Source organism: Rana temporaria, chromosome 1 (genome assembly GCF_905171775.1).
Source record: "Rana temporaria chromosome 1, aRanTem1.1, whole genome shotgun sequence".
NCBI classification, from domain to species: Eukaryota; Metazoa; Chordata; class Amphibia; order Anura; family Ranidae; genus Rana; species Rana temporaria.
Genome location: NC_053489.1, coordinates 562,197,341 through 562,222,101, shown reverse-complemented (window position 1 = coordinate 562,222,101; position 24,761 = coordinate 562,197,341). Strand labels below are relative to the sequence as shown.

Genomic DNA, 24,761 nt, shown 5'->3' with positions numbered 1-24,761 from the left:
TGCAACCTGCGGATCTACATTAGGTCCTATAGAGAGTGCTGCGGCCAACTTAATCAAAGCCGAGGCCTGCTGTGTCAGCATAGGTACTGGTGCCTGCAGGAAATTGTAGGCTGCTTTGTAGAAGTAGAAGGGTAGCCAGATTCAGGTAGGGCGCCGCATCTTTAAGGCGCCGTATCGTATTTACGCTACGCCGCCTTAAGTCAGAGAGGCAAGTACTGTATTCACAAAGCACTTGCCTCCTAACTTACGGCGGTGTAGCGTAAATGGGGCCAGCGTAAGCGCGCGTAATTCAAATGAGGCTGGGGGGGGGGCGTGTTTTATGGAAATGATTGGTGACCCGACGTGATTGACGTGCGCCGTCCGTGTACATATCCCAGTGTGCATTGCTCCAAAGTACGCCGCAAGGACGTATTGGTTTCGACGTGAACATAAATTACGTCCAGCCCCATTCACGGATGACAAGCAAATGACGTAAAAAAATTTAAATTTCGACACGGGAACGACGGCCATACTTAACATTGGCTAGGCCAGCTATTTGTTGGAATAACTTTACGCCGGAAAATGCCTTACGTAAACGGCGTATCTTTACTGCGACGGGCGCACGTACGTTCATGAATCGGCGTATATAGTCATTTACATATTCAACGCCGAACTCAACGGAAGCGCCACCTAGCGGCCAGCGGAAAAATTGCACCCTAAGATACGACGGCGCAGGCCGTGCTATCTTAGCTAGGTTTAAGTGTATCTCAGTTTGAGCATACACTCAAACTTACGACGGCTTAGATTCCGAGTTACGTCAGCGTATCTACTGATATGCCGGCGTAACTCTTTGTGAATCTGGCTAGGGATGTCTATGAGATGGGCAGTTGGGGAAAATGTAGATTTATGTAAAAGGGAAGAGGTCATATTAAGTTAAGCTGTCAGAGAAATGTGGATGCTGCCATGTTTGACATATGCTTCTGAAAATGGATCGGAACAATAGTCATGTATTTTCTAGAGAAGGTCCACAGTAGCAACTCCCTAAAATTATTTTATAATTTGTTTTTTATTGCTTTGGGTCGAGTCAAGGTTAGAAACCCGTGTGGTAAATTTACTTCCACCTTCTGTCCTAGTAACCAGGACTGGAAATTGAAACAAACGTAGGGGAGAAATTGGACATCAGTTCTAATGACCACTCTAAAGGTAGGATTTTCCCTCAATTTGGGAATCTTTTTCTTTCTATACACAACAAGAAACATTTTGGTAAAGTTCCACTTTAAGTCTCAACTGTCTCTATTATGGCAGAACAGTTCAGATATTCAGCTGCTTAAATTGGGGCTTAGTATAGAAGACATGGTTTTAGCAAAAAATAATATATTGCTGGCCAAAAAAGTTATTTTTAGCTTTAAAAATACTGAGGAGTGTTAAACGTTAATAAGCATGACATACTGTATATACACAAAACATTACCATACAGCAATATGACATTAGCATATATTTAATACACAGTTACAGTTAAAATTGAGTGATGTAGCCCTGACTTTTTAAAGTATATAATTACAGAAAAAGTGCAAAGTACGCTGGGGAAAAAGGAGGCAAGTTGTTAAAATAAGGGACTTACCTGCAAGAAATTATTTAACTGTGCTTTTGATTTTTCTAGAAATTTCTGGTCTACAGATTTGAACGGAATCTTACTGAGAGAAGGCAACTGTACTTTCTTCAAGGAAGGGAAACACTGATTGATCAGAGAAAAGGAATTCGATTATTTTTTCAGATAAAATTATATTGAAAAACCACCGAGTTGATGCTGTACTGTATTGCCATTGTCAGCATAGCATACTGAACTTTAATTAAAGCCATTTGTAAAGCTAATTCAGTCATACAATGTGGTGTTCTGCCTAAATGATAATTTGACTGAAGGTAATGAGTATCACAAAATAAGATGGAAAGAGAGGTACTGACAACACTCAAACGATAACATTCATCTGTGTATTAGTTACATAGCCCTACATAACCCTAGTAATAAAAAAAGAGAAAAGATTTTAGCTGGGCAACTGAGAATCAAAGTAGCACCACATCCCTATGTAAATACAGTAAAACCTTGGATTGCGAGCATAATTTGTTCCAGAAAAATGCTTGTAATCCAAAGCACTTGTATATCAAAGCATTTTTTTTTACAGGGTATAAAAGAGAAGAGAGGCACCTCTAAGTGTAGCAATAAGTTGCTAAATGTTGTACCTTCATTAAATGTAACCAAATTGCTACACTTAGAGGCTCCTCTCTTCTTTTTTATACTCAGTTGTGACATGACGCTACTCTTATATCAAGACATCGCTTGTATATCAAGGAAAAATGTATTAAAACATTTTGCTTGTCTTGCAAAGCGCTCTCAAACCAAGGTTTTACTGTAGTAGCATATAATGAAGAGTTTTTATGGGACTTTTTAAAGCGGGGGTTCACCCAAAAAAAAATATTTAACATTAGATTGAGGCTAATTACGGGAAGCAGAATCGATTTTTTTTTAAATCAATGCAGTACTTACCGTTTTAGAGATAGATGTTCTCCGCCGCTTCCGGGTATGGTCTTCGGGACTGGGCGTTCCTATTTGATTGACAGCCTTCCGACGGTCGCATACAGCGCGCCTCGAGTTGCCGAACGTCGGTGCGGCTCTAAACGGCACCTGCGCACCGACGTTCGGCTACTTTCGGAAACTCGTGACGGACTGTATGCGACGGTCGGAAGGCTGTCAATCAAATAGGAACGCCCAGTCCCGCAGCCCATACCCGGAAGCCACGGAGAACATCTCTCTCTAAAACGGTAAGTACTGCATTGATTTAAAAAAAAAAACACCCGATTCTGCTTTCCGTAATTAGCCTCAATCTAATGTTAAAAATTGTTTTTTTTGGGTGAACCTCCACTTTAAGTGCAAAAAATACAAAGAAACAGAAAAATATGAAAATTTCTCTAATGCTGCTTATTAAATTTATATATTTTTCTACTTGTTTGTATTTTTTTTAACCTAAAGAGTCCCATAAAAACTCTTCTCTATATGCGAGTAATAAAAAGGTTAGAGAAAAGTGCAAGAACAAAAACAATAGAAAAAAAAAAATACAGGTGCATCTCAAAAATTTGAATATCATAATATATTGATTACACACAGAGTGATGTATTTCAAGCATTTCTTTCTTTTGATGATTATGGCTAGTGAAAACCCCCAATTCAGTATCTCAGAAAATTAGATCATTACATAAGACCAATAAAACAAAGGATTTTTAATAAAGAAATGTTGGTTTACTGAAAAGTATGTCCATGTACAGTATAGTATGCACGCAATACTTGGTCTGGGCTCCTGGGCTCTTATTGCATGAATTACTGCATCATTGCGGCGTGGCATAGAGGCGATCAGCCTGTGGTACTGCTGAGGTGACATGGAAGGCCCAGGTTGTTTTGATAGTGGCCTTCAGCTCCTCTGCATTGTTGGGTCTGGTGTCTCTCATCGTCCTCTTGACAATACCCCACAGATTCTCTATGGGGTTTAGGTCAGGTGAGCTTGCTGGCCAATTAACCACTTTAGACCCGGGCCTGTTTTTCAGAGTCGGTGTTTACGAGACAAAACCATTTTTTTTTGCTCGAAAATTACTTAAAACCCCCAAACATTATATATATTTTTTTTCTAACACCCTAGAGAATAAAATGACAGTCATTGCAATACTTTTTGTCACACCGTATTTGCGCAGCGGTCTTACAAGCGCACTTTTTTTGGAAAAAATTCACTTTTTTAAATTAAAAAATAAGACAACAATAAATTTGGCCCAATTTTTTTATATATTGTGAAAGATAATGTTACACGGCCGCCCACAGAAGAGATGAATATCTCGATTGTGGCAGCAGCTGCTGCCGTTACTGAGATATTCATCTTTAAAGTGAGGACGTATAACGACGGTGGGCGGTCGGCAAGTAGTTAAGGACAGTAATATTAACCACTTGCCCACCGCGCCCATTTTGGCACTTCTCTCCATGTAAAAATCAAATTTTTTTGCTAGAAAATTAATCAGAACCCCAAAACATTTTTTTAGCAGACATCCTAGAGAATAAAATGGCGGTCATTGCAACTTTTTTTCTCGCACAGTATTTGCGCAATCATTTTTCAAACGCCTTTTTTGGGAAAAAAAAAGGTTTCATGAATTAAAAAATAACACAGTAATGTTAGCACATTTTTTTTGTATAATGTGAAAGATGTTACGCCGAGTAAATAGATACCCAATATGTCACGCTTTAAAATTGCGCACACTCATGGAATAGCGCCAAACTTCGGTACTTAAAAATCTCCATATGCGACGCTTACATTTTTTTTACAGGTCACTATTTTCGCGATTGCGGCTTTGTTTACTTCCGGGCCTCTGACGGTCATAGAGATGACTGGTGATTCACTATGTTGACAGTGAGGGGGATGGGACAGAGTGGCAGTAGTGGAGTGGGGAGGGAGAGGGGCAGGGTTGAGTGGTCACATTGTGGATAGTTGTGCGCCAGAGCTGTAAGGGAGGGGGGCCCAGGATGTGTGAAGGCGAGAGTGGGGTGGATTGTGGTAAGAAGGTGAGGCAGAGTGGAAAAAATGGGGGGTGGGGGGCTGCAGTGTGGCAAGGAGGGCAGAAAAGAAAAGGTAACTAAATGGGTAGGGGAGGGGGGGGGGGCAACAAAGTTTTTATTTCAATAGCTCTCCAGCATGCAATCTAATAGAAGTCAATTCTGGTCACTGCCACACACACTAAGGATCTTGTGATAATTGTATGTCAAAAATATGGTAGTGAGGTAATCCTGTGCAGTCACTATTGTAGAGGTGTGGTATCTCGTTGACATATTTCTGACACAATAAAGGCATCAACGCAAGGTTGGTAGCAACCAAGAGAGTCATACACTACTCTGCTAGTGCTGAACACCACCACCATACTTGTATATACATGCGCATGATTTCACCACATTGATGGAAGGCATGTGGAGGCCGGAAATAGCGGTTTACCTGACAATGTACATGCATAGGGCAAATAATCACATGCTTGTGCATGTGTGAGGATATAATGCATAGGAGTAACCTAAGCACCATCCTACTTGAGTAAGCACATATTAATGATATAAACATACTACACCAAACCCAAACAAAAAAAAAACAACAGGGGGTAAACATTCTTTCAAATTTGCCCCTGCTAGGTTAAAATGTATCATTTAACTAAACAGCCATTATCGTTCTCTAATCAACTGAGTCAAGGCTTATACCAGTGGTGTCCAAACTGCGGACCGGGGGCCGAATGTGGCCCTTTGCTTGCCTTTATCTGGCCCTTGAAGCATATCCCTCCCATTGATATGAGACACTATTTTGACAACTGACATCAACAGTGGGACACCATTTCTCCTGCTGATACCAACAGTGGGGCACTATTCCTCCCAATGATACAAACAATGAGGCACTATTCCTCCCACCAATACCAAATGTGGCAATGTTTATTTACATTGATGCCAGGGAAATCCGGCCCCCCAAAAGTCTGAGAGACAATAAACTGGCCCTTTGTTTCAAAAGTTTGGAGACCCCTGGCTTATACTATATTATGTACAGAACATCTACATTTCAATCTACAACTTCTTATACAATACCTATAGCACATACACACACACGGATTATATAAATCTTAAGCGTTCAAAAGTATCAGTAATAGGAGCTGATATAAGTATCCGTAATAAAAAATGAACTCTGCATATACTCACCTCACTGAGCTTCCTGTGCAGATTTTGAAATTCGCTTAACCTCCTCAGTACAGTCCAGTTCCTGCTATCTGAATCATTAGACTCTGGCAAACTCACCAACACGAAATACAGTGGCATCTGCTCACCATTTTCCTCAGACACCTGAAAGAACACAATTATTCATTTATTTGTAGTTCTTATGTAACCATAGCACCCCCCTAATTTGGAGATTTTTAACGGAGGTCTCCGAGTATCATTTGACATAAAATCAAGATATGCTTTGAGGACTCCTGACCAAGAATAAAGGACGACACTGACAGAATCTTCCAAATAGTTATAGTATTGTAGTACGCTGAGGCCTATTTAAACAGAATCCAACTACTATTTTTCGAATGCACGGATGGAAACCTCTGACAGAGCGATTGCAGACATTTTGTGCACCTATTGATTACATTTTATTCTAATACATGTAAACACATGCGCAGCTTATATCACTGATGTGAATTGCCTAAATCTTATCATTTTACACTGATCCAAGTTGGCGCCTTCTCTAACATTTCTGCCACTAAGCTGGAACAAACAAGTACACCACATACCTTCTATAATATTCCAAGGGCTTAGGTGAAAGAACCAAGTAATACACCATATAACTTCAACATTCCTGGGGCTTAGGAGAAAGAACTGAGCACATTAAATATCTTCTCCAAGACCTCTTTCACACTGGGGCGTTTTTCAGGCGCTTTGGCGTTTAAAAAAAAAGCCTGTAAAGCGCCTGAAAGAAGCCTCATCTGCAATCCCAATGTAAAAGGCCGAGTGCTTTCAGAGCCCTTTCACACTGCCAGCGCCCGAAAAATGCTGGTAAAGCGCCGCTAAGACCCTCTTTCACACTGGGGCGTTTTTCGGGTGCTTTGGCGTTAAAAAAAGCTCCCTCAATGGGAAGGGGGCTTTAGGATCGGTGCATTCAACGCTCCTAAAGCGCTGTAAAGAAGCCGCTTGCAAGACTTTTTTTGACGCCCTGCCAGCGCAGCCCCTCAGTGTGAAAGCACTCAGGCTTTCACATTGGGATTGCAGATGCAGCTTCTTTCAGGCACTTTACAGGCGCTTTTTTTAACCCTAAGACCCCTTTCACCCCGGGGGCGTTTTTCAGGCGCTTTATGTGAAAGCACTCTGGCTTTCACATTGGGATTGCAGAAAAACGCCCCAGTGTGAAAGGGGTCGAACATTCCTGGCACAAAAATTGAAGAACAAAGTCCAAGGCCTAATATTCCTAAATATTCCAGAATTCCCAGCGGAAGACACGAGATTGTGACGGAACCAGTAGGAGGAGCTTGATCAGCTGACGTACGAGGTAGCAGGAAGTGTTTCACAGAGCAGGCACAGGACGGGGTGAACGCCGTGAAAATGGGGCTGCACAACCAGACTTCAGGTCACACTAACACCCCTTAGCATTACAGCACTTTACAAGCTTTTTTTAATCTATTGAAATGCGAGTTGAATGTATGTGGAGCATTAAGTTGCAATTAAATCGATATCACGCCATTGCATGCCTCTGTTATTTTCCGCATGTTATATATATTTGGAGGCATTTTGAAAAACACCAGGAGAAAGTAGTGGCCTTTGAGCTGTGTTATTACCAGGAGGAGGAGGAGGTGGTCTGTGATCTATATCTGAGTTCAACGGCCACCATAGGAAAAAGGAAGCAAAGGAGGATCCCTGCAAGCTGTTGCTTACAGATGGCCACCACGCCAGGAGGCAGTGCAGAGGCGGGGCAGCTAAAATCTTGTGATTTTTACATTAAAAGCATGTCGGTTTCAGACATATCAGGGACAGATGTAAAAGAAAAATAGATTTTTATATACTGTCCCTGGTTTTACTGAGCCTGGCAACCCTGATGGGGCCCCCTAGTGCCAGGGGGCCCCTCGGGCAGTGCCCGAGTGACTCAATGGTCAGTCCGCCCCTGCTACAGGCTTATTTATTAAGCCCTTCAGGTGGGGGTACACCTAGTGGGGGGGGGATCGTGTACGCCTCATGAAGACACCATTATCACTTGGTTTATGCTACTATAATGGACTATTGTTATTTGTTACAATACAGCATTAAGGACTGTGTGTCATTCACAGAGCACGTGCACTTTATATATATTTTCTATTGAATGTCACGTTTTTATATATACCAAATTAAACAAATACAACCAATAAGAAAAAAGCCACACACACGGTTTTTATGTTTTTGTATTATTTGTTGTGCCGCACAGCTCACCTCACTGATGTTAATCAGTGCTCGCCACATGCCAAGGTTTTCACACCACAGATCTGTCCTTGAAATATGAAGGTCCAGGTCGCTCTGCTCTTTCTCCATTTGAGCGATTTCATCCTTTAACTTGGAAACAATCTACCACAAAGAAACAAAGATTTTGAAACGATAATATAAATCAAACTATGATAAGCAAGGTTAAAAAAAAAATACTGGAAGTGTCATTCAGGTTCAGTCAATGTCCTAAATACCAGGAAATTAGAATTGCGTTTATATTGTGAAAATGGCTGTTTAAAGATCTTTTTTTTTAAATCAGAAAAGGTTTTATTAAGAGAAAAGAACCATACAATTTTACAAGCATATCCGTTACATTGTGCAGCATAAAAAACACTGGATACAGGCTGCATCCTAGCACAGATCATTCTACTCGTACACAAGGTTACTAAACAATATATGCTGTATCCAAACTAAGTTGTTAACATTGTCATACCTAGCGCTGTACATATCACATCCAATTCCGTTCTCCCTCCCTTCCTCAACTCAGGGAAACTTATTGAGGAGAAACAAGGTAACAAAAAAAAAAAAAGAGAGAAAAAGAAAAAGAAAAAAAGGGGGAGAAAAAAGGGGGGGGGGAAGTTTCACAGCTCATATACAGGGCAGACGTTCCGGCAGTAAACCCTATCAGCGTTACAAGAGGGATGTGGTAACTGCATTGCTATCACCCGCCACCACCTAAAACACACAAAGACAGGTCTCACTGGGGATATTCATTGCATAAGCCCACCCCACCATATATATCTCTTACCCCACAAGAGGGTCACCTCCTTACCTCAGCAGTCTGTCCATCACTAGATCGACCGGTGACAGCCCGGGGGCATCCAACCAAGGTGCCCACAGTCTGTCGAACTTCCCCAGCCGACCCCTGTGCTGATATATACATTTTTCCAAGCGAATGGTGTCTCCCATTTGGGCGATCCATTCCCTCATCGTCGGTGGCTCAGTAGCCTTCCAATGCCTCAGAATGAGTTTGCGGGCCTGAAACAGGGCCCTGGTTATGGCCTGTTTGGAATTATCGTCCATGGGGATGTCATCCAAAATACCCAGTAGACATGGCTTCGGGTCCGTAGGTACGTTGGTCTGAAATACTCTATTGACTGTAGCTAAAACCCCTGTCCAATATGGGTGTAACTTGGGGCACCTCCATAACAGGTGAATTAGGTCCCCGTGGTCTCTCTCACACCGGGGGCAATTAGAATCCGGTCTCATCCCCATTTTGAACAGCCTAGCGGGCGTATAATGTACTCTAAGAATAATGTAGAGTTGTGAGAGCCGTTGGGCCACATTTAAGGAACACAGTTGTACCCCCTGGAGCACCTCCTCCCACTGCTCATCCTCGAACACACCTACATCTCTCTCCCACCTACTTGAAGCCGCCAGGGGGAATCCCTCCAGGAATATGGAAAGAATCATGGAATAAGCCATAGAAATGAAACCCCGAAATTGGGAAACTCCTGCCATGTACTTAAATATGTGCGTATGCGAAAGAATCCAGGGGTTCCCTCCCGACTGTGCCCTCACGGCATGCTGCAACTGTATATAGTGGAAGAGCATAGACCGCGGGAGGTGAAAACGCTCCCTCAGCTCCGTGAAGGGAATCATGCCACCCGCCGCAAATAGTTTAAAGATCTTTAAATTGTGCATATGTATTACTAAGCACATTGCATGTTATAAAATTTGAATTTATTTTTTGTAACTAGATGGACTAGTGTCTTTTTCCAACCTATGAAATTTATGTGTATAAGGTAGGAGTACACTGTTAAATCTCTGAAATCAGGCGCAGGCCTCCAAGTGCACTCTACCCATGATGGGGCTCCCTTTGAAAGAAGGCTGAAATAAACACCCTTGAAAAGAAAGCAATTGCATGCTTGTATGTCACTGGTTACCCTTTTAGGCTCAGGCTGACTTAAGAAGGGTGGCTATTATGTGGTTGCTTTCAAAGGGGGCCTGCTAAAAAAAAAAACAGAATCCCTACTTCAAACCATTCCATGCATTACACAGAAGAGTCCTCATCTGCAATATTCTTTCATTAGCAACCGCAGAATCCTTGAAGCAGATTATGTACATGATAATGGCTAGAAGTCAGATTTCTGTTTCATTCATTCAAGCCATTGTATTCTGTATTTCTCTTTGCTGCATTCTTTTTTTTTATCATCGCTTTTCACAATGTTCTTGAGAAACGTGTGCGTCTTCTAATAAAAGTGTGACATTTAATGAAACAATGCTCAGAGGTTAGCAATTCTCATGGTACACAGAACAGATAGCTACCGGCTGTCATTGTAGAACATTTTTACCTCTGTGTTTTCCTTCCTATTTTACAGTCATGATAAATTTATTGTTCACAGGTTGGACTGACCTGCTACACAAGGTAAGAAGAAGAATAAATTACATCTTTCTTTGGAGCTGTTCTGCCATCATATTATAAATTACTTCTTATAACTACGGATCTGCATTTTCTATTCACAAAAAAAGCCTACAAACCCAGGCAGGAAATAGGGCTATGAATTTTGTGTAGTAAAATGATCCTCTAAACACAGTTTGCTTTTTTAATATCTTTATATGTTATACATTTAGTGTTAATATTTGTTTTATTTCTGGAACAAGATACTTTAATAGCGGAGAGAAAAAATATATAATTATTTTACAAATGCAACTGTTTATTTACTGTGGTGGGGAAATACTAGTCCATTGAAATCACTAACCAACAATCTTTTACAGTTAGGCCTCGCTCCCTCAGGGCATTCACATGTATTTTGTGCAGCCCCATGCAGTCAGTCCCATTGATATCAACTGGGATGCAGCCAGGGCCGTTTGAAGGAATTTGGGGGCCCCAAGCAAAATGGAGGCCCTCAAGCATCCCCCCCCCCGCACGCAAAGCCTACGTTAGCGCTACACTAATTTTTACACCCATGTTCTTACTCCCCCCCCCCCCCTCCCTAGTCTCTATGTTTTTTTATTCTCACCTCCACTTCTTCCCTGTAGGCTGTCGCTGTAGCGTGGCCGAGCTCCTCTTCCGCCTGTCAGTCAGGTGTTCTATCATTAGGTCCCCAGTTCCCAATCAGATAGTGCCCGGGCTGGGCCGGGTACCGTGCGGTAGAGGAGATTCAGTTTCCTGTGTTCCTGGCTGTACTGAAAGGAAGTGAGCACTCAGTGTGCACTTCCTGTGAGTCCGGCCGGGAACAGGAAACTGAATCTCCTGTACTACGCGCGGTACCCGGCCGGACTGACAGGACTCCAGGAGGAAGAAAGAGGAGCTTGGCCACTCTACAGCCTGGGAAGGGGAAGTTGGGGGCCCCAAGCAATTGTTTGTTTTGCCTGTCCTGTAGCGATGGGCCTGGATGCAGCAGCTCCATGGACATAGCCACTGCTCCCTGACATGTAAAGTTTGGCTGTACACAGAGCACACATACCATATCCCCAATCTCCTGTGCCAATAATAAGCACCCATCATTCTATTTCCTGTATATCTAAAACCCACTCATCCAAGTTAACAGACATGACCATCCTAACGTTCTCAGCTCTGTCAGCATCACTGACAGAGACTAGCTAGCTCCGTCTTTTATTCGTAAATCACAAAAGCTTTCACAAACAGGAAGTGATGGCTCCAGCAGCCAATCACTTCCTCCATGGGAAGTGACATCACAGGATGTGATCTCCACACAGGAAATTACCAAATAAGGATGTGATAACACAGGGCATGACAATACAGGAAACCCTTTCAACAGGGTTAGTCATTACAAACAACATCATGAATAATACAACAACCAATGAACACAGCTCCTGTCCATGAGCCCTTTTTGCAGGTGTATGCCGATGGCACCACAAATATGTTGATCAGGCATCTGCTAAACCGATAATGTGTTTGCAGAGGGGACACATCCCCCCAGACAAACGTCTGTGCATCACACAGAGGCCCTTTCGCTGGCGGACATATACTCATTCTGCAAACACCTCTCTCCAACTTCAGGGAGTTTTCCACTACCTAACGGATCTCAACCAGTGTCAGTCTGCCCCATTCAGCTCTTTAGAGCTGGTTGCGGGAGAACTAACACTGGGTGACACTATGACAATACATATTAAATACATCTTCATAAAATTTCCACAACATCCCAATTTGTCATCTGCATGGGTGTGTATTCCCGAACTCCCACAATGTGCATTTGAGGAGCACCTGCACCCCAAACGGATGTCAAATGTCTGTGCAGGCACTAGTTCTTGTCTTTGGATTACATAGCAATTAGTGCTAAAGGCTGGAAAGAAGGGATGTGTGATAAAGTAGTTTAACAAAACGCACTAAGCAGGGTTGACACCTTTCAGTCCACAAGAAAGTCTTCAAAAATAAAAAAATGTTAAAGATTTAGGAGCTGAATGCAACTCTGGCACATCAACTTTTGCCCTTGCAAGGTCTTTTAGGACTAGTTTACATTCAACTTTAAGGGCCAGTTCACACCAGTGCATTTTATGTCTGCATCAAAAATGCATAGAGAGTAGGTTATATGGTTTCCAATGGCATAGTTCACACCAGTGTGGTAACTTTCAGGGCTTTCCAGTTCCAGGAAAAAAAAAAAAAAAGAAAGAAAAGTAGAACATGCTGCATTTTTCCTGTACTAGACTGTACTGGAACGCAGTAAAATTCATAAAAAAAAGCGCACTGAAGCGCATTAAAAGTCAAAAACGCACTGGACCCTAGTATAGTAAAAAAACTGGAAAAAAATTAATATCTGGAAAGGCATCTGGAAAAGCATCAAAAATGCATTACAAACGCACATGCAGAAACGCATTTGGAACAGATCTGTAGTGCTTGAACCAGCTCTGACGCACATTAAATCGCCTACCTCTTCAACATGCTTTTTTGATGTTTCATTGATACTTCGGTGATGCTTTTTTGAAGCTTGGCAAACACCCTGTGTGTGCTAAATTTCGATTTATTTTAAAGTGGCCCAGTTAAATCCCAGCAGATTCCCAACTCATTAGTACCACTTTTCAGCAGATCCCCTGCTCAGTAGTACCCCTGTTCAGCAGAGCCCTAGCTCAGTAGTATAGTACCCCATCTTTGCCGATTCCCCACACAATAGTACCCTCAGCTTTGGGGATTCCCCTTTCAGTAGTAACCCACAGCTCTGCTGATCACCCACTTCGTAAGAATTACACTGGTCCATAGGGGGTGAACTGGTGTGAGAGGGGAAGTGATTAACCACTTCAATACCGGGCTTTAAAACCCACCTCCTTCCCGGGCCTATTCTGGCACTTCTTTCCTACATGTACAAATCCTCATTCTTTTGCTAGAAAATTACTCAGAACCCCCAAACATTATATATGTTTTTTTAGCAGACACCCTAGGGAATAAAATGGCGGTCATTGCAACTTTTTATCTTGCACCATATTTGCGCAATAATTTTTCAAACGGCTTTTTTTGTAAAAAAAAGGATTTCATAAATTAAAAAACAAAACAGTAACGTTAGCCCAATTTTTTGGTAAAATATGAAAGATGATGTTACGCCGAGTAACTAGATACCCAACATGTCACGCTTTAAAATTGCGTACACTCATGGAATGGCGCCAAACTTCGTTACTTAAAAATCTCCATAGGCGACACTTTAAAATTTTTACAGGTTGCCAGTTTAGAGTTACAGAGGAGGTCTAGGCTATAATTGTTGCACACGCTCTAACGCACGCAGCGACACCTCACATGTGTGGTTTGAACGACGTTTACATACGTGGGCGGGACTTACGTGTGCGTACGCTTCTGAGCGCGAGCTACCGGGGACAGGGGCATTTTAATTTTTTTATTATTATTTTTTATTTTACTTATTTCTTTATTTTTTACACTTTTTTTTACACTTTTTTTTTTTTCAATCGCTTTTATTCCTATTACAAGGAATGTAAACATCCCTTGTAATAGGAATGTGTGCGACAGGTCCTCTTTAAGGAGAGATGCGGGGTCAATAAGACCCCACATCTCTCCTGCAGGCTGGAAAGAATGAGATCGTGAAAAAAAATTCACAGATCTTATTCAAACTAGCCGCAATTGCGGTTTGTTTACTTACGGGGACCCGGGCGTGACGTCATCACATCGCGCCCGGGCCTCCGACGGTCATAGAGATGACTGGTGACCAGATGGTCCCCAGTCTTCTCTATGGCAAACATCCGGCGGACGGCGATCATCTCTCCGGGCCCCCGGTGGGACGGGAGAGCCTGGAGAAGCACCGGATGGCGGCGGGAGGGGGGGGATGTCCCCTCCCGCTGCCTGTAAGAACGATCTAGCGGCGGAACCGCCGCTATGATCGTTCTTATGGTGCACAGGATCGCCGCCGCTAAAAAATGATATCTCAATGATGCCTCCGGGTGCAGGCTACTCAAATTCCTAGTAAAAAAAAACGCATTCATTTTGTGGATTGCATACAACGGGTATTACTCAGGCAGAAATCCTGAATAAAATAGAAGTATAATTGAAGCACTTGAATGTTTTAACGCATATTCATATCCTGCTTTGATTAATCCTAAAACACACTTCACTCTGCATACTTGCTGCATGTCAGTGACTCAAAGAAATTAAGCCAAAAACACAGCCAATCAGTAAACTTGACAGAGGTCAGCCATATTTTACCTGTATCTCCTCTTACTCTAGGTTACCATTAACCACTTTAATGCCAGAGACCTTCACCCCCTTTCTGCCCAGGAAATTTTTCAGATTTCAGCACACTTTGAATGACAAATGCTGGGCAATGCAACACTTTACCCAAAAAAACATGTTATTATTTTGAGACAGAAAGAGCTTTCTTTTGGTGGTATTTAATCGCCGCTGAATTTTTAATTCTTTTGCTAAATAAATGAAAAAAAACTACAATTTTGAAAAAAAGTTTCTTAGTTTCTGTTATAAATTTCTGAAAATAATAGGATTTTTATAACAGCTTACCTGTAAAATCCTTTTCTTGGAGTACATCACGGGACACAGAGTCTTAATCATTACTATCTGGGTTATATTCCACCATCAGGTGCTGGACACTGGTGTAATCAATTAGAACAGGAAGTTCCCTCCCTATATAACCCCTCCCATACTGGGAGCACCTCAGTTTTTGTCCCAAGCAATAAGTGTCCCAATATCCCCAAACAAGAGGGGTGGGGACTCTGTGTCCCGTGATGTACTCCAAGAAAAGGATTTTACAGGTAAGCTGTTATAAAAATCCTATTTTCTTTATTGTACATCACGGGACACAGAGTCTTAATCATTACTATCTGGGATGTCCTAAAGCAATGCTTACTGAGGGGAGGGAGACACCAACAATGCAGACTGCCATCAGACACGAGGAATTCTAATGCTGCCTGCCGCATATTGTGCCAACAAAAAAAGGCTGCATCCTCCTGCCGTCTTATGTTCACTTGATAGGATTTAGTGAACGTAAGCACAAACGACCAAGTTGCAGGTCTGGCAAATCTGAGTCATAAAGGCTTGGTAATGCACCCCGCATGAAGTGCTTACTATCCTGGTAGGGTGCACCCCAAAAAGAAACAGGGGGAAGCCCTCTCTATAAACCACAAGCCTGAATAATAACCTGATGAATCAACATTTGACAATAGTTGATTTAGACGCTGCCTGCCCCTTGCTGGGGCCTCCTGGTAGCGCACCAACATCAGTCTTCCGTATCCGAGCAGCCGCTTCAGATAGGTCTTGACCTCTCTTACTATAACGAGAGAGCGCATAGCCATTTTAATAGCCGATCTGAACACTGCCCGCCCCATCTAGGGGCTTTCTGGCAACAAAACGTTAGGTTTCTATATCTGAAGCCTTCAGATAGATCTTTAACTGCTCTTATCTTTATTAAGAGAAAGCAATAACCTCTCCTTCCGCGGATCAAGGTCCTGAAAAAAAGGAAGGCAAGAATATCTTAATTCAAGTGAACACTGGATCCTTCTAGCCAATAAGGTTGGGTGAGTATTTAACATCACCCTTCTTGTACAAATAATTAAGTATGGCTCTATACAAAGAAAGTTGCCAATACTCTCTTGCGGAGGCAGCCGCAACCAAGAACACCAATTCCCTCTTTAGAAGGATAAAGGGAAATATTTATGGTGCTGACTCTGTAAGCCAGCATACTGGATCCAATCCTCCGAGCACAAGGGCGCCTTAACTGGCGGACTTATACCTGTCACCCCTTGTATAACGGCCCAGATCAAGAGTGTGCCGAGATCGGACCCTTGATGGAACTTAAGGCCAGCTCCATCTCTTTTCCAATGTAGAAAGGTAAGAATTTTACCTAGGACCTACTACCAAGGATTCCACCCCTTGGTTTCACACCAGGAATATGGGCCTTCCATATCCTAGGATATCTGGTCCTGGAGGCCAGCTGTCCTGTATGAATCAAGGTAACTGCCGCTGATTCTGTACGCCCCGATCCTCAAGAATGCAGGCTATAACAGCCAGACCATTAATACACATGTATGCAAGACAGGATGTAACCCTGCAAAGCAGGCCTGGACAAGCTGTAAGGGACCCTGGGTCCTCTACGATCAGTTCTGCTGTCCCTGCGCAGTAAGGTTGTATGGGCTATGCTGGAGCAATTAAGCCAGCTTCCGTTCTCTTCTGATGTAGCATGGAAGCCACGAAGGTTGCGGCCCTGGGGGGAGATAACACATAAACCAGCGACAACTGGGCCCCCAGGGTCACTAAAAAATCTGTCCCGCATGCGGGTGGATCCTTTGGCCTTGACACAAAGTTGTTCAACCTCTTGTTGAACCTGGACGTCAACACCCTTTATGTGCAGGGTAACGTTTCTGTGACATTTAGTCAGAAAAAAGTCGGGGTGTAGAGGCCAATCTCCCGGACCCGATTGTTGATGGCTCCAGCGAATCGCCTGCCAATCTAGCATTCCATGAAATGACAATTGACAATAGGCAAGGCACAAGCTCTTCTCTGGTAACCAAAGTAAACCACTAGAGAGGCATAGTCAGATTGTATTCAGACAGAGCAACCCTGTAACCTAAACGTTCAGGTCCTTAAGCCGGATGCTCCATCCGTAGCTCTAGAAAGCTAGCAGATAAGGCTCCCTAGGAGCTTGACCACCTTCCCTGTGCCGTGATCTCTTCCAGGCCTGGATTCTATCCCTAGAGGCCAGTCCTCGCAACCTGCTCCCAGGTAACGGGTATGAAGGATATTCCCTTCTGCCAATCATTCAGTTAAGAACCCTAAACTGAAATTCCAGCATATCCCTGGGACAAGACTCCTAGGATAATGCTAAGTTAGGATCCACTCGTTCCAGGCCGACAGAGCAAAGTTTATATCAGCCTAGAATAAAACTGAGCATAGGGAACTGTGTTTGAATAAAGACAGCATATTCCCTCTAGACTGGGATCCCAACCCAGGAGTTCCAGATAATTAATCATGCTGGACTCCCCTAGGCCCAGCCATGCTACTGACTGATCTGTCAGCACGGGTTTGCCTCGGAATGACATTACTGCTAAACTCTGGGCCTTTAGCCCTGCTAGAGGCGGGCCCTAGCAGCCTTGTAAATAAACACACATGCAAATAGCTCCCCCCTATGTGCATGTGGCAACCTTTAAAGCCATATGCCTCTATGGAAGCGTGTGTTCATAGAAGCGTGAGTTCATAAGAATATGTTTTCCGCAAACACACAAAAAAGGGGGCGTGCTGTATACACGCATACATATAGCATGTGAGCTATGAACAAGCATCCTGCAAGCAAGTATGCGTCTATGTAAGGCCAAGGAATCCTGTATAATTAAGGAAACCTAATTAGAATGCCTCCTAAGTCAAACTCTAGGCAAACATGCATTCTTATGCGATTCAGCAAATTTTCATGCGATCCAACATCTATGCATCTTAAGCACTCCTGTGCGGACAAGTACCCTTGTGGGGCCAAGGATTCTTGTATGATCGAGCACCACTGTGCGATCCAGCAATTTTTTTTTTTTTGCAATTAAGCCTTTTAATGCGATTTTTGGCATTTTTGCGGACACAACCTCTCTGTGTGACCAAATATGCCTGAGTAATCCAGGACTCGGGTGATCAGATAACCATGTGTGAACCCGCATCTTTATGCACTCCAGCATCTTTATGCGATTTCAGACCTTTTTGTGGAAAAAGGCCTCTCTGTGTGACCAAATATCCTTGGGTAATCAAGGATTGTGGTTTGTCAGGTAAACCTGTGTGATTCCCCATTTCTATGCACTCCAGCATCTTTATGCGATTTTAGGCATTCCTGTGGAAACACGCCTCTCTGTGTGACCAAATACCCTTGGATAATCAAGGATTCAGGTTATCAGGTAACCATGTGTGATCCCGCATCTTTATGCGATTTCAGGCACTCCTGTATAAAACAAGCCTCTCCGTACGACCAAATATCCTTGGATAATCAAGGACTCGGGTTATCAGATAACCATGTGTGATGTCGCATCCTTAAGCCCTTAAGCATTTCCATGCGATTTTAGACATGCCTATGAAAACAAGTCTCTCTGTGTGACCTAAATAACCTTGGGTAATCAAGGACCTGGTTTATCAGGTAACCATGTGAGATCCCGCATCTTTATGCACTTAAGCATTTTTATGCGATTTTAGGCACTTTGCTGTGATTAAACACCCTTATGTGAACATATAAAATCATACGAACAAAATAACATGTCTCTTTATGTGATCAACAATAAAACATGCTTTGTTACCGGTTTTTACCCCACATGCATTTTGAACATTCCAAACTCATGTACTTCATGCAAACATGTGGACTGTAAAGAGGCAGTTATGCTCTGCAGATGTGCGTCTCCGCAAACCTGCAACGTTAGCCATGTGCACAGCAGCAAATGTGCACCCCCCCTGTTGTGCATTCGGTTAGCCTGAAGCCAACACCAGGATGAGGACTTTAAAGAGACAGAGGCTCTGTCCGTCTAGGCTGAGTGAAGTTATATGCAGCTTGGATCTCTGAAAAGACTGCAGCTGCAACCAGAGCTTTTTGGGGCTTCTGATAGTTTTCTCCTCATTAACACCTGTTATCTGTTCTCTTACAGTGAACCTTCATCCTCAGGTCTTTCAATCCCTTGTTTGAGGATTTAGAGCAGGGAAAGGGACACACCCTGTTTTCTGCTTGTGAGGCTGCTGTGAATATACCAGTTAACCTCTTATAGACCTATACATGCAATGCAACAAAACATATGCAGAGTGCTGCAATGTTGGGGGAGGCTCACGCCTGACAGGGCTGATAGCTAATTATGTGAGCTATCTTAAGTCTCTACAGGGGAGGATAGTATCATGCAAGCATGATAAAAAGGGCCACCAGATTTAGGTGGTGATACCCCTTCCTACCCCTGAACCCTCTTTTACGGGGAGACAAAAGAGTCCTAAGCAAAAAGCAGAGGAACTTTAACCCTGGTGCATCAACAGCTGAACTTAGTCTAGCAAATAATGCTTGCTAACACAGCTAGATGCCGAATAGGTGTCTTAAATGAATCTGTATCCAATTTCCACAAGGTGCTTACGTGCTCAAGCTACCGTGTCCCCCTGGCTTCTCTGACGTCTGGGCCTTTTGAAGGGGCCGCCCTGCGTCTGCACCATGAGCCGGCGCACGTGCGCCAGCGGCAACCACATCGTCCCCCCGCCTTCAAAGCGCGCCCCTCTCACGCACGCGTGCGTAGGGGAATGGTGGAGGCGGGGGGAGAGGGAGATCCCCCAAGGAGCCGTAGAGACTACGAGGGACCCCCCCCATCGTGGCAGAGCCTGAAGCAGAGGCAGTAAGCCGCACCCTAGATCAGCTAACCTTGAGCTTCCGTTTCTGGAAAGCATGGCAAGCGAAACACCCGGCATGTCCTCTTAGGGCCCTTCGTGGAAAACAGATAAGACATACTCATGTAGGGGTACCAACCTCCTGAATGGGAGATCTATGGGTATTACAGCCATCCTGTCTCAACAGACATAGTGGTTTCTTTGCCAAGGCACACATGCATTATAGGCAAGACCCAATAGCCCCTTCAGCGGAGGACTAGGACCCACTAGGGGGAGGTATATGGGTGCCAGAGCCATCCTGTCTCAAAAGACTTTGTGGTTAAGTTGCCCATGCATAGAAGCATAAAATAGGCGAGACCCATAATCCCCAATGGAGAACCCACTGTCGGACCAAGTCCCGTAGGTACCTCCGCTTACCTTTCCACGCTGCAGGGTATTGCAAAGCAAGAGGCCCAGCCTTCACCCCTCAACGCGGGCTTCGTCTCAGACCTTCAGGGACTGGGGTCCATAGCAGGTCACCTCTCCCCTGGACCTATATAGCACCCTGGCAACAGAAAAAATATTTGGTCTTTGACATCGACCAATGTACTGGAACCCAGGGTCCAGCTCTCAGAGAGAAGCATTATAGGCAAAACCTCGTTCTTCGCACCGAGGCCCGGGTACCGTCCACTTTGGCTATGAAGCACCTTGGACGGATCCGGATTTTATGGAGGCTTTTTACATCCAGCAAGGATCCCTCCAGTGGAGCTCCTCAGAGCACATGTTAATTCGTGACCAACACCTTAGACACTGGTGAAAAAACTGAGGTGCTCCCAGTATGGGAGGGGTTATATAGGGAGGGAACTTCCTGTTCTAATTGATTACACCAGTGTCCAGCACCTGATGGTGGAATATAACCCAGATAGTAATGATTAAGACTCTGTGTCCTGTGATGTACGATAAAGAAAAGTAAATTTTCTTCTTCACCGATGTACACTGATGAGGCATCACTGATAATCAGGGCACAGTGTATCTGTGTAAATACTGTACTCATTGTGCCCCTCACAGATCGGCTCTCCTTTCCTCACACCCGGTTTATATAAAAAAAGGAGAGCCAATAATCGACATTGTGTTTACACTGTGACAGCTGTGATTGGACACAGCTGCTCACATGGTAAAGGGCCACTGTGATTGGCCCTTTACCCAATCTGTGATCTGCTGTGTCCAAGGCACACAGTGCTAACAGAGCATGCCCCAGGGGGGTGCGCACGTGGGAGGACATCCAGGAATGTCCTTCCAGAACTGGAGAGCTGCATTTATCAGCTAGAACACGATTTTAAAGTGTATGTAACCCCAACAATGGGTCTGTTAAATTTACCCTTGAAAAAGTTTTGTTATCTCTGTTTGAGAAGTGCAGAACTGCCCATTTTTGCAAGAAATTTTGTGATCAGATTACTTCCTGTCCATGCATTCTTACCAGCTACATTGTTGTCTACTATCTCTGAGAACTACAGTACCTACACCCTGCTGTTATGGACATCAGATGGGCAGAGTGCTTTAGTGCATGTGTGTTTCTGTTGTCCAAATACAGTGCAGTAAGCATTTTAATCCCAGATCAGGAAGTGTCTTACTTGCAGAATTACCAGGTGAAAACAAAAAAAATACATTTTAATAATGTAGCGCCCTGCTTCTGTTGAACAGGCGCTGCTTTCAATTTAGTGGGGGTCTGAGTGGTTATTTGGCTCAGACAAGAATGATTAATGGCAAATTTAGCCTATGTTCCAGCCATTGCTGTGCTGGGAGTTCCACCATTGTTCGCTTGGGGGTGTCATTACCACCCCAGGCCAAGGGTGGCAGCAGCAAGGTCAGGGTGTATTGGGTGTTCCCCCTTGGCGGCGAATCAGTGGGAGTGGTCACCCCGCTGTGCAAGTTGGGGAGGGGTACTTAAGGGGCAGACACCATGAGCACGGGCTTCATTGTTCGCACCTCGTGGCCCGCCTGGCCTGAGGTGCGTGTCCTGAATCCTGAACTGTGGGACCACGTTGGTCCCGGGTCACGGCTTCGTCTTGTAGGCCCAGTAGTCAGACTGGGGCCTGCTTTCTGAAGAGGCGATCCTGTGCTGTCCGTACTGCGGGAGGAGGCCACTTGATGAAGGAAGCCAGGGGAGGACCTATCCTGGAGAGGGCCATGCAAGAGGCTGGTACCTTGGGAGTAGGCCTGGAAACTTCATCGAAGGATGCATCGTACACACAGAGGCTTGATGGTGGTCGCCTGTCGGATCCAAGTTATACAAAAGTTAAGCTGGAGAGATCCGGGTGCTGAATCCTGTGGCAGAGGATTCCGACCAAAAGTGTCTCTTCATAAAGGACGGTCTGTGGCAGAGACTGTACTTTATTCCGTGCGCCATCCCGGTTGCTAGGCCAGTGAGAGGGATCTATTCGGGTAAGCAATACCCACTCTGGCTAAAGTGGCGACGAGAAATGTTTGCTGGAAGCAGGACTGTTTCCTATTTGTGAATATGCACCTGAACCTACCTACCTATTTACCCTTCCACCCCTTTACTTCTTTTCTACTAAAGTTCTGCAAATAAATCCCAGAAAAAGAAGTGCGTTGTATGGACATTGAAATTCTTCACACTCTTTTCACCCTGGACAGCGAGAAGATAGAGGTAACCACCCAAAAATACTCAGCAGCTCCTTTGGGGGTAGTGCTACAATAAAAATAAAAATAAAAAAATGCAGCCAACACATCTAAGAACTAGTAAACTGCAATCTAAAATGTCTGTTCCCAGGTTTAGACACTTTAATGATTCAGTGCAACAAACTAGAAAACAAGCTATGCGCTGGTATCCTGTCAAGACATACAGTACATAACTGCATGTATCTTCAGGAGCAACACAGAAACCGTAATGAAAAAAACCGAATGAATGCAATTGGTCCATTTTCTACAGGAGCCTAGGTGTTGTCCCCTAATATATACGGCCTATATGCTTTTCCGAGATAAGCAGTCACTTATTTTATAGATCCTGTGCAGGAAAACTCAAGATGATGGATAAAAGATTCTCAGGGGAAAACAGCGACATGATGGATTAAACTATTTTCTAGTATGACACATCATACATACAATATAAGTAGGTATGAAATAGAGTTAATCAATATCTATGGAAACATGGTTACCAAAAATATGCCTAATTAGGCTTTCATTAGCAGGCCTCAAACCTTCTGTTTCCATGACACCAAGTAGTATTAATTCACTTTGCATTTTCCCCACGTAATCATGGACATTTCTGTCCTGGCTGCAAACACCATGAAATCTCTGAAACTACATGCTCAGACAGGCTTCGTTTAAATAGTCATCGATATTTACATTTCATCACAGAAGGCACAGGGAAGTCACACTAATCCAATACAACTTATATCCTGAATAACACTACCAAAGCCTTGAGCTTTTGTGGAAACCTACTGTATGCATGGAAAAATACGAAGACTGCCATTGAGACCTTTCCATCTGAATATGCCTGACTTTCCTGTTAAGCCTCTGATCTCAACCCCCATCCTCACCACCAAAAAAACAAAAAGAGCATAACGACTAGGTAAGCCATAACAGCCATTTGCCAAAGTCGTCAGTAATGGTATTCTCCAATGGAAGTTCGGGACCCCTTTACCAATTGTTAATAATGTTTAATGATAAAAAGTCTGTATGTATGGCGAAAAAACAGTCTGCTTGTCAACAATGTATATATATATATATATATATATATATATATACACACACATATACACACACACACACACACACACACACACATACATACATACATACATACATACACACAGTATTTCACAAAAGTGAGTACACCCCTCACATTTCTGTAAATATTTTATTATATCTTTTCATGTAGCAACACTGAAGAAATTACAATTTTACATTGTAGCAAAGTGTGGCAACCTGTGAAGCTCTGGTGAACTCCATGCCCAAGAGGGTTAAGGCAGTGCTGAAAAATAATGGTGGCCACACAAAATATTGACACTTTGGGCCTAATGTGGATATTTTCTCTTAGGGGTGTACTCACTTTTGTTGCCAGCAGTTTAGACATTAATGGGCCAGATCCACAAAGAACTGCCTATCTTTAGGCAGGCGTAGCGTATCTCAGATACACTACGCCGCCGTAACTTAGAGCAGCAGGTTCCTTATCCAGAAAGAATTAGCGCCGTAAGTTACGGCGGCGTAGTGTAAATGTGTTGGTGTAAGCGCGCAAAATTCAAATGTCTAAGATGTGGGCGTGTTTTATGTTAAATCATCGTGACCCCACGTAAATGACTTTTTTTTTTAAACGGCGCCGTCCGTGGAGGTTTCCCAGTGCGCATGCTCGAAATCATGTCGCAAATAGTCAATGCTTTAGACGTGAACGTAACTTTTGCAAAGCCCTATTCGAACGATTTACGCAAATGACGGAAAATTCGACGCTGTCCCGACGTCCATACTTAACATTGCGTACGCCTCAGAGCCAGGGGGTAACGTTACGCCGAAAAAAGCCTTGCGTAAACTACGTTAAAAAATTGCATTGGGCGGACGTACGTTTGAGAATCGGCGTATCTAGCTAATTTGCATACTCTACGCGGAAATCAAAACGGAAGCGCCACCTAGTGGCCAGCGTAAATATGCACCTAAGATCCGACGGCGTACTAAGACGTACGTCGGTAGGATCTAGCCCACATTCAGGCGCATCTTGTTTTGTGGATACAAAACAAAGATACGACGGCGCATCGTAGAACTTTACGCGGCGTATCAATAGATACACCGCTGTAAGTTCTTTGTGGATCTGGCCCAATGGGTGTGTGTTGAGTTATTTTAAAAGGGGACAGCAAATTTACACTGTTAAACACACTGCACACTGACTACTTTACATTGTAGCAAAGTGTAATTTCTCCAGTGTTGTCACATGAAAAGATATAATAAAATATTTCCAAAAATGTGAGGGTGTACTAATTTTTGTGAATATATATATATATATATAACACACACACAC

The 24,761-nt window shown here is 43.5% G+C and overlaps 1 protein-coding gene across 1 annotated transcript in view; it reads right to left on the bottom strand.

The window, feature by feature from the left end:
* Window positions 1-24,761, bottom strand: part of SNX25 (sorting nexin 25) — a 261,350-nt gene that overhangs the window by 23,176 nt on the left and 213,413 nt on the right. The window contains exons 11-13 of the mRNA XM_040334158.1: window positions 7,975-8,106; window positions 5,737-5,877; window positions 1,601-1,714 (exon numbers count right to left, since the gene is read on the bottom strand). Coding sequence (XP_040190092.1) covers window positions 1,601-1,714; window positions 5,737-5,877; window positions 7,975-8,106 — 387 coding nt within the window. The remainder of the gene's footprint in view (window positions 1-1,600; window positions 1,715-5,736; window positions 5,878-7,974; window positions 8,107-24,761) is intronic.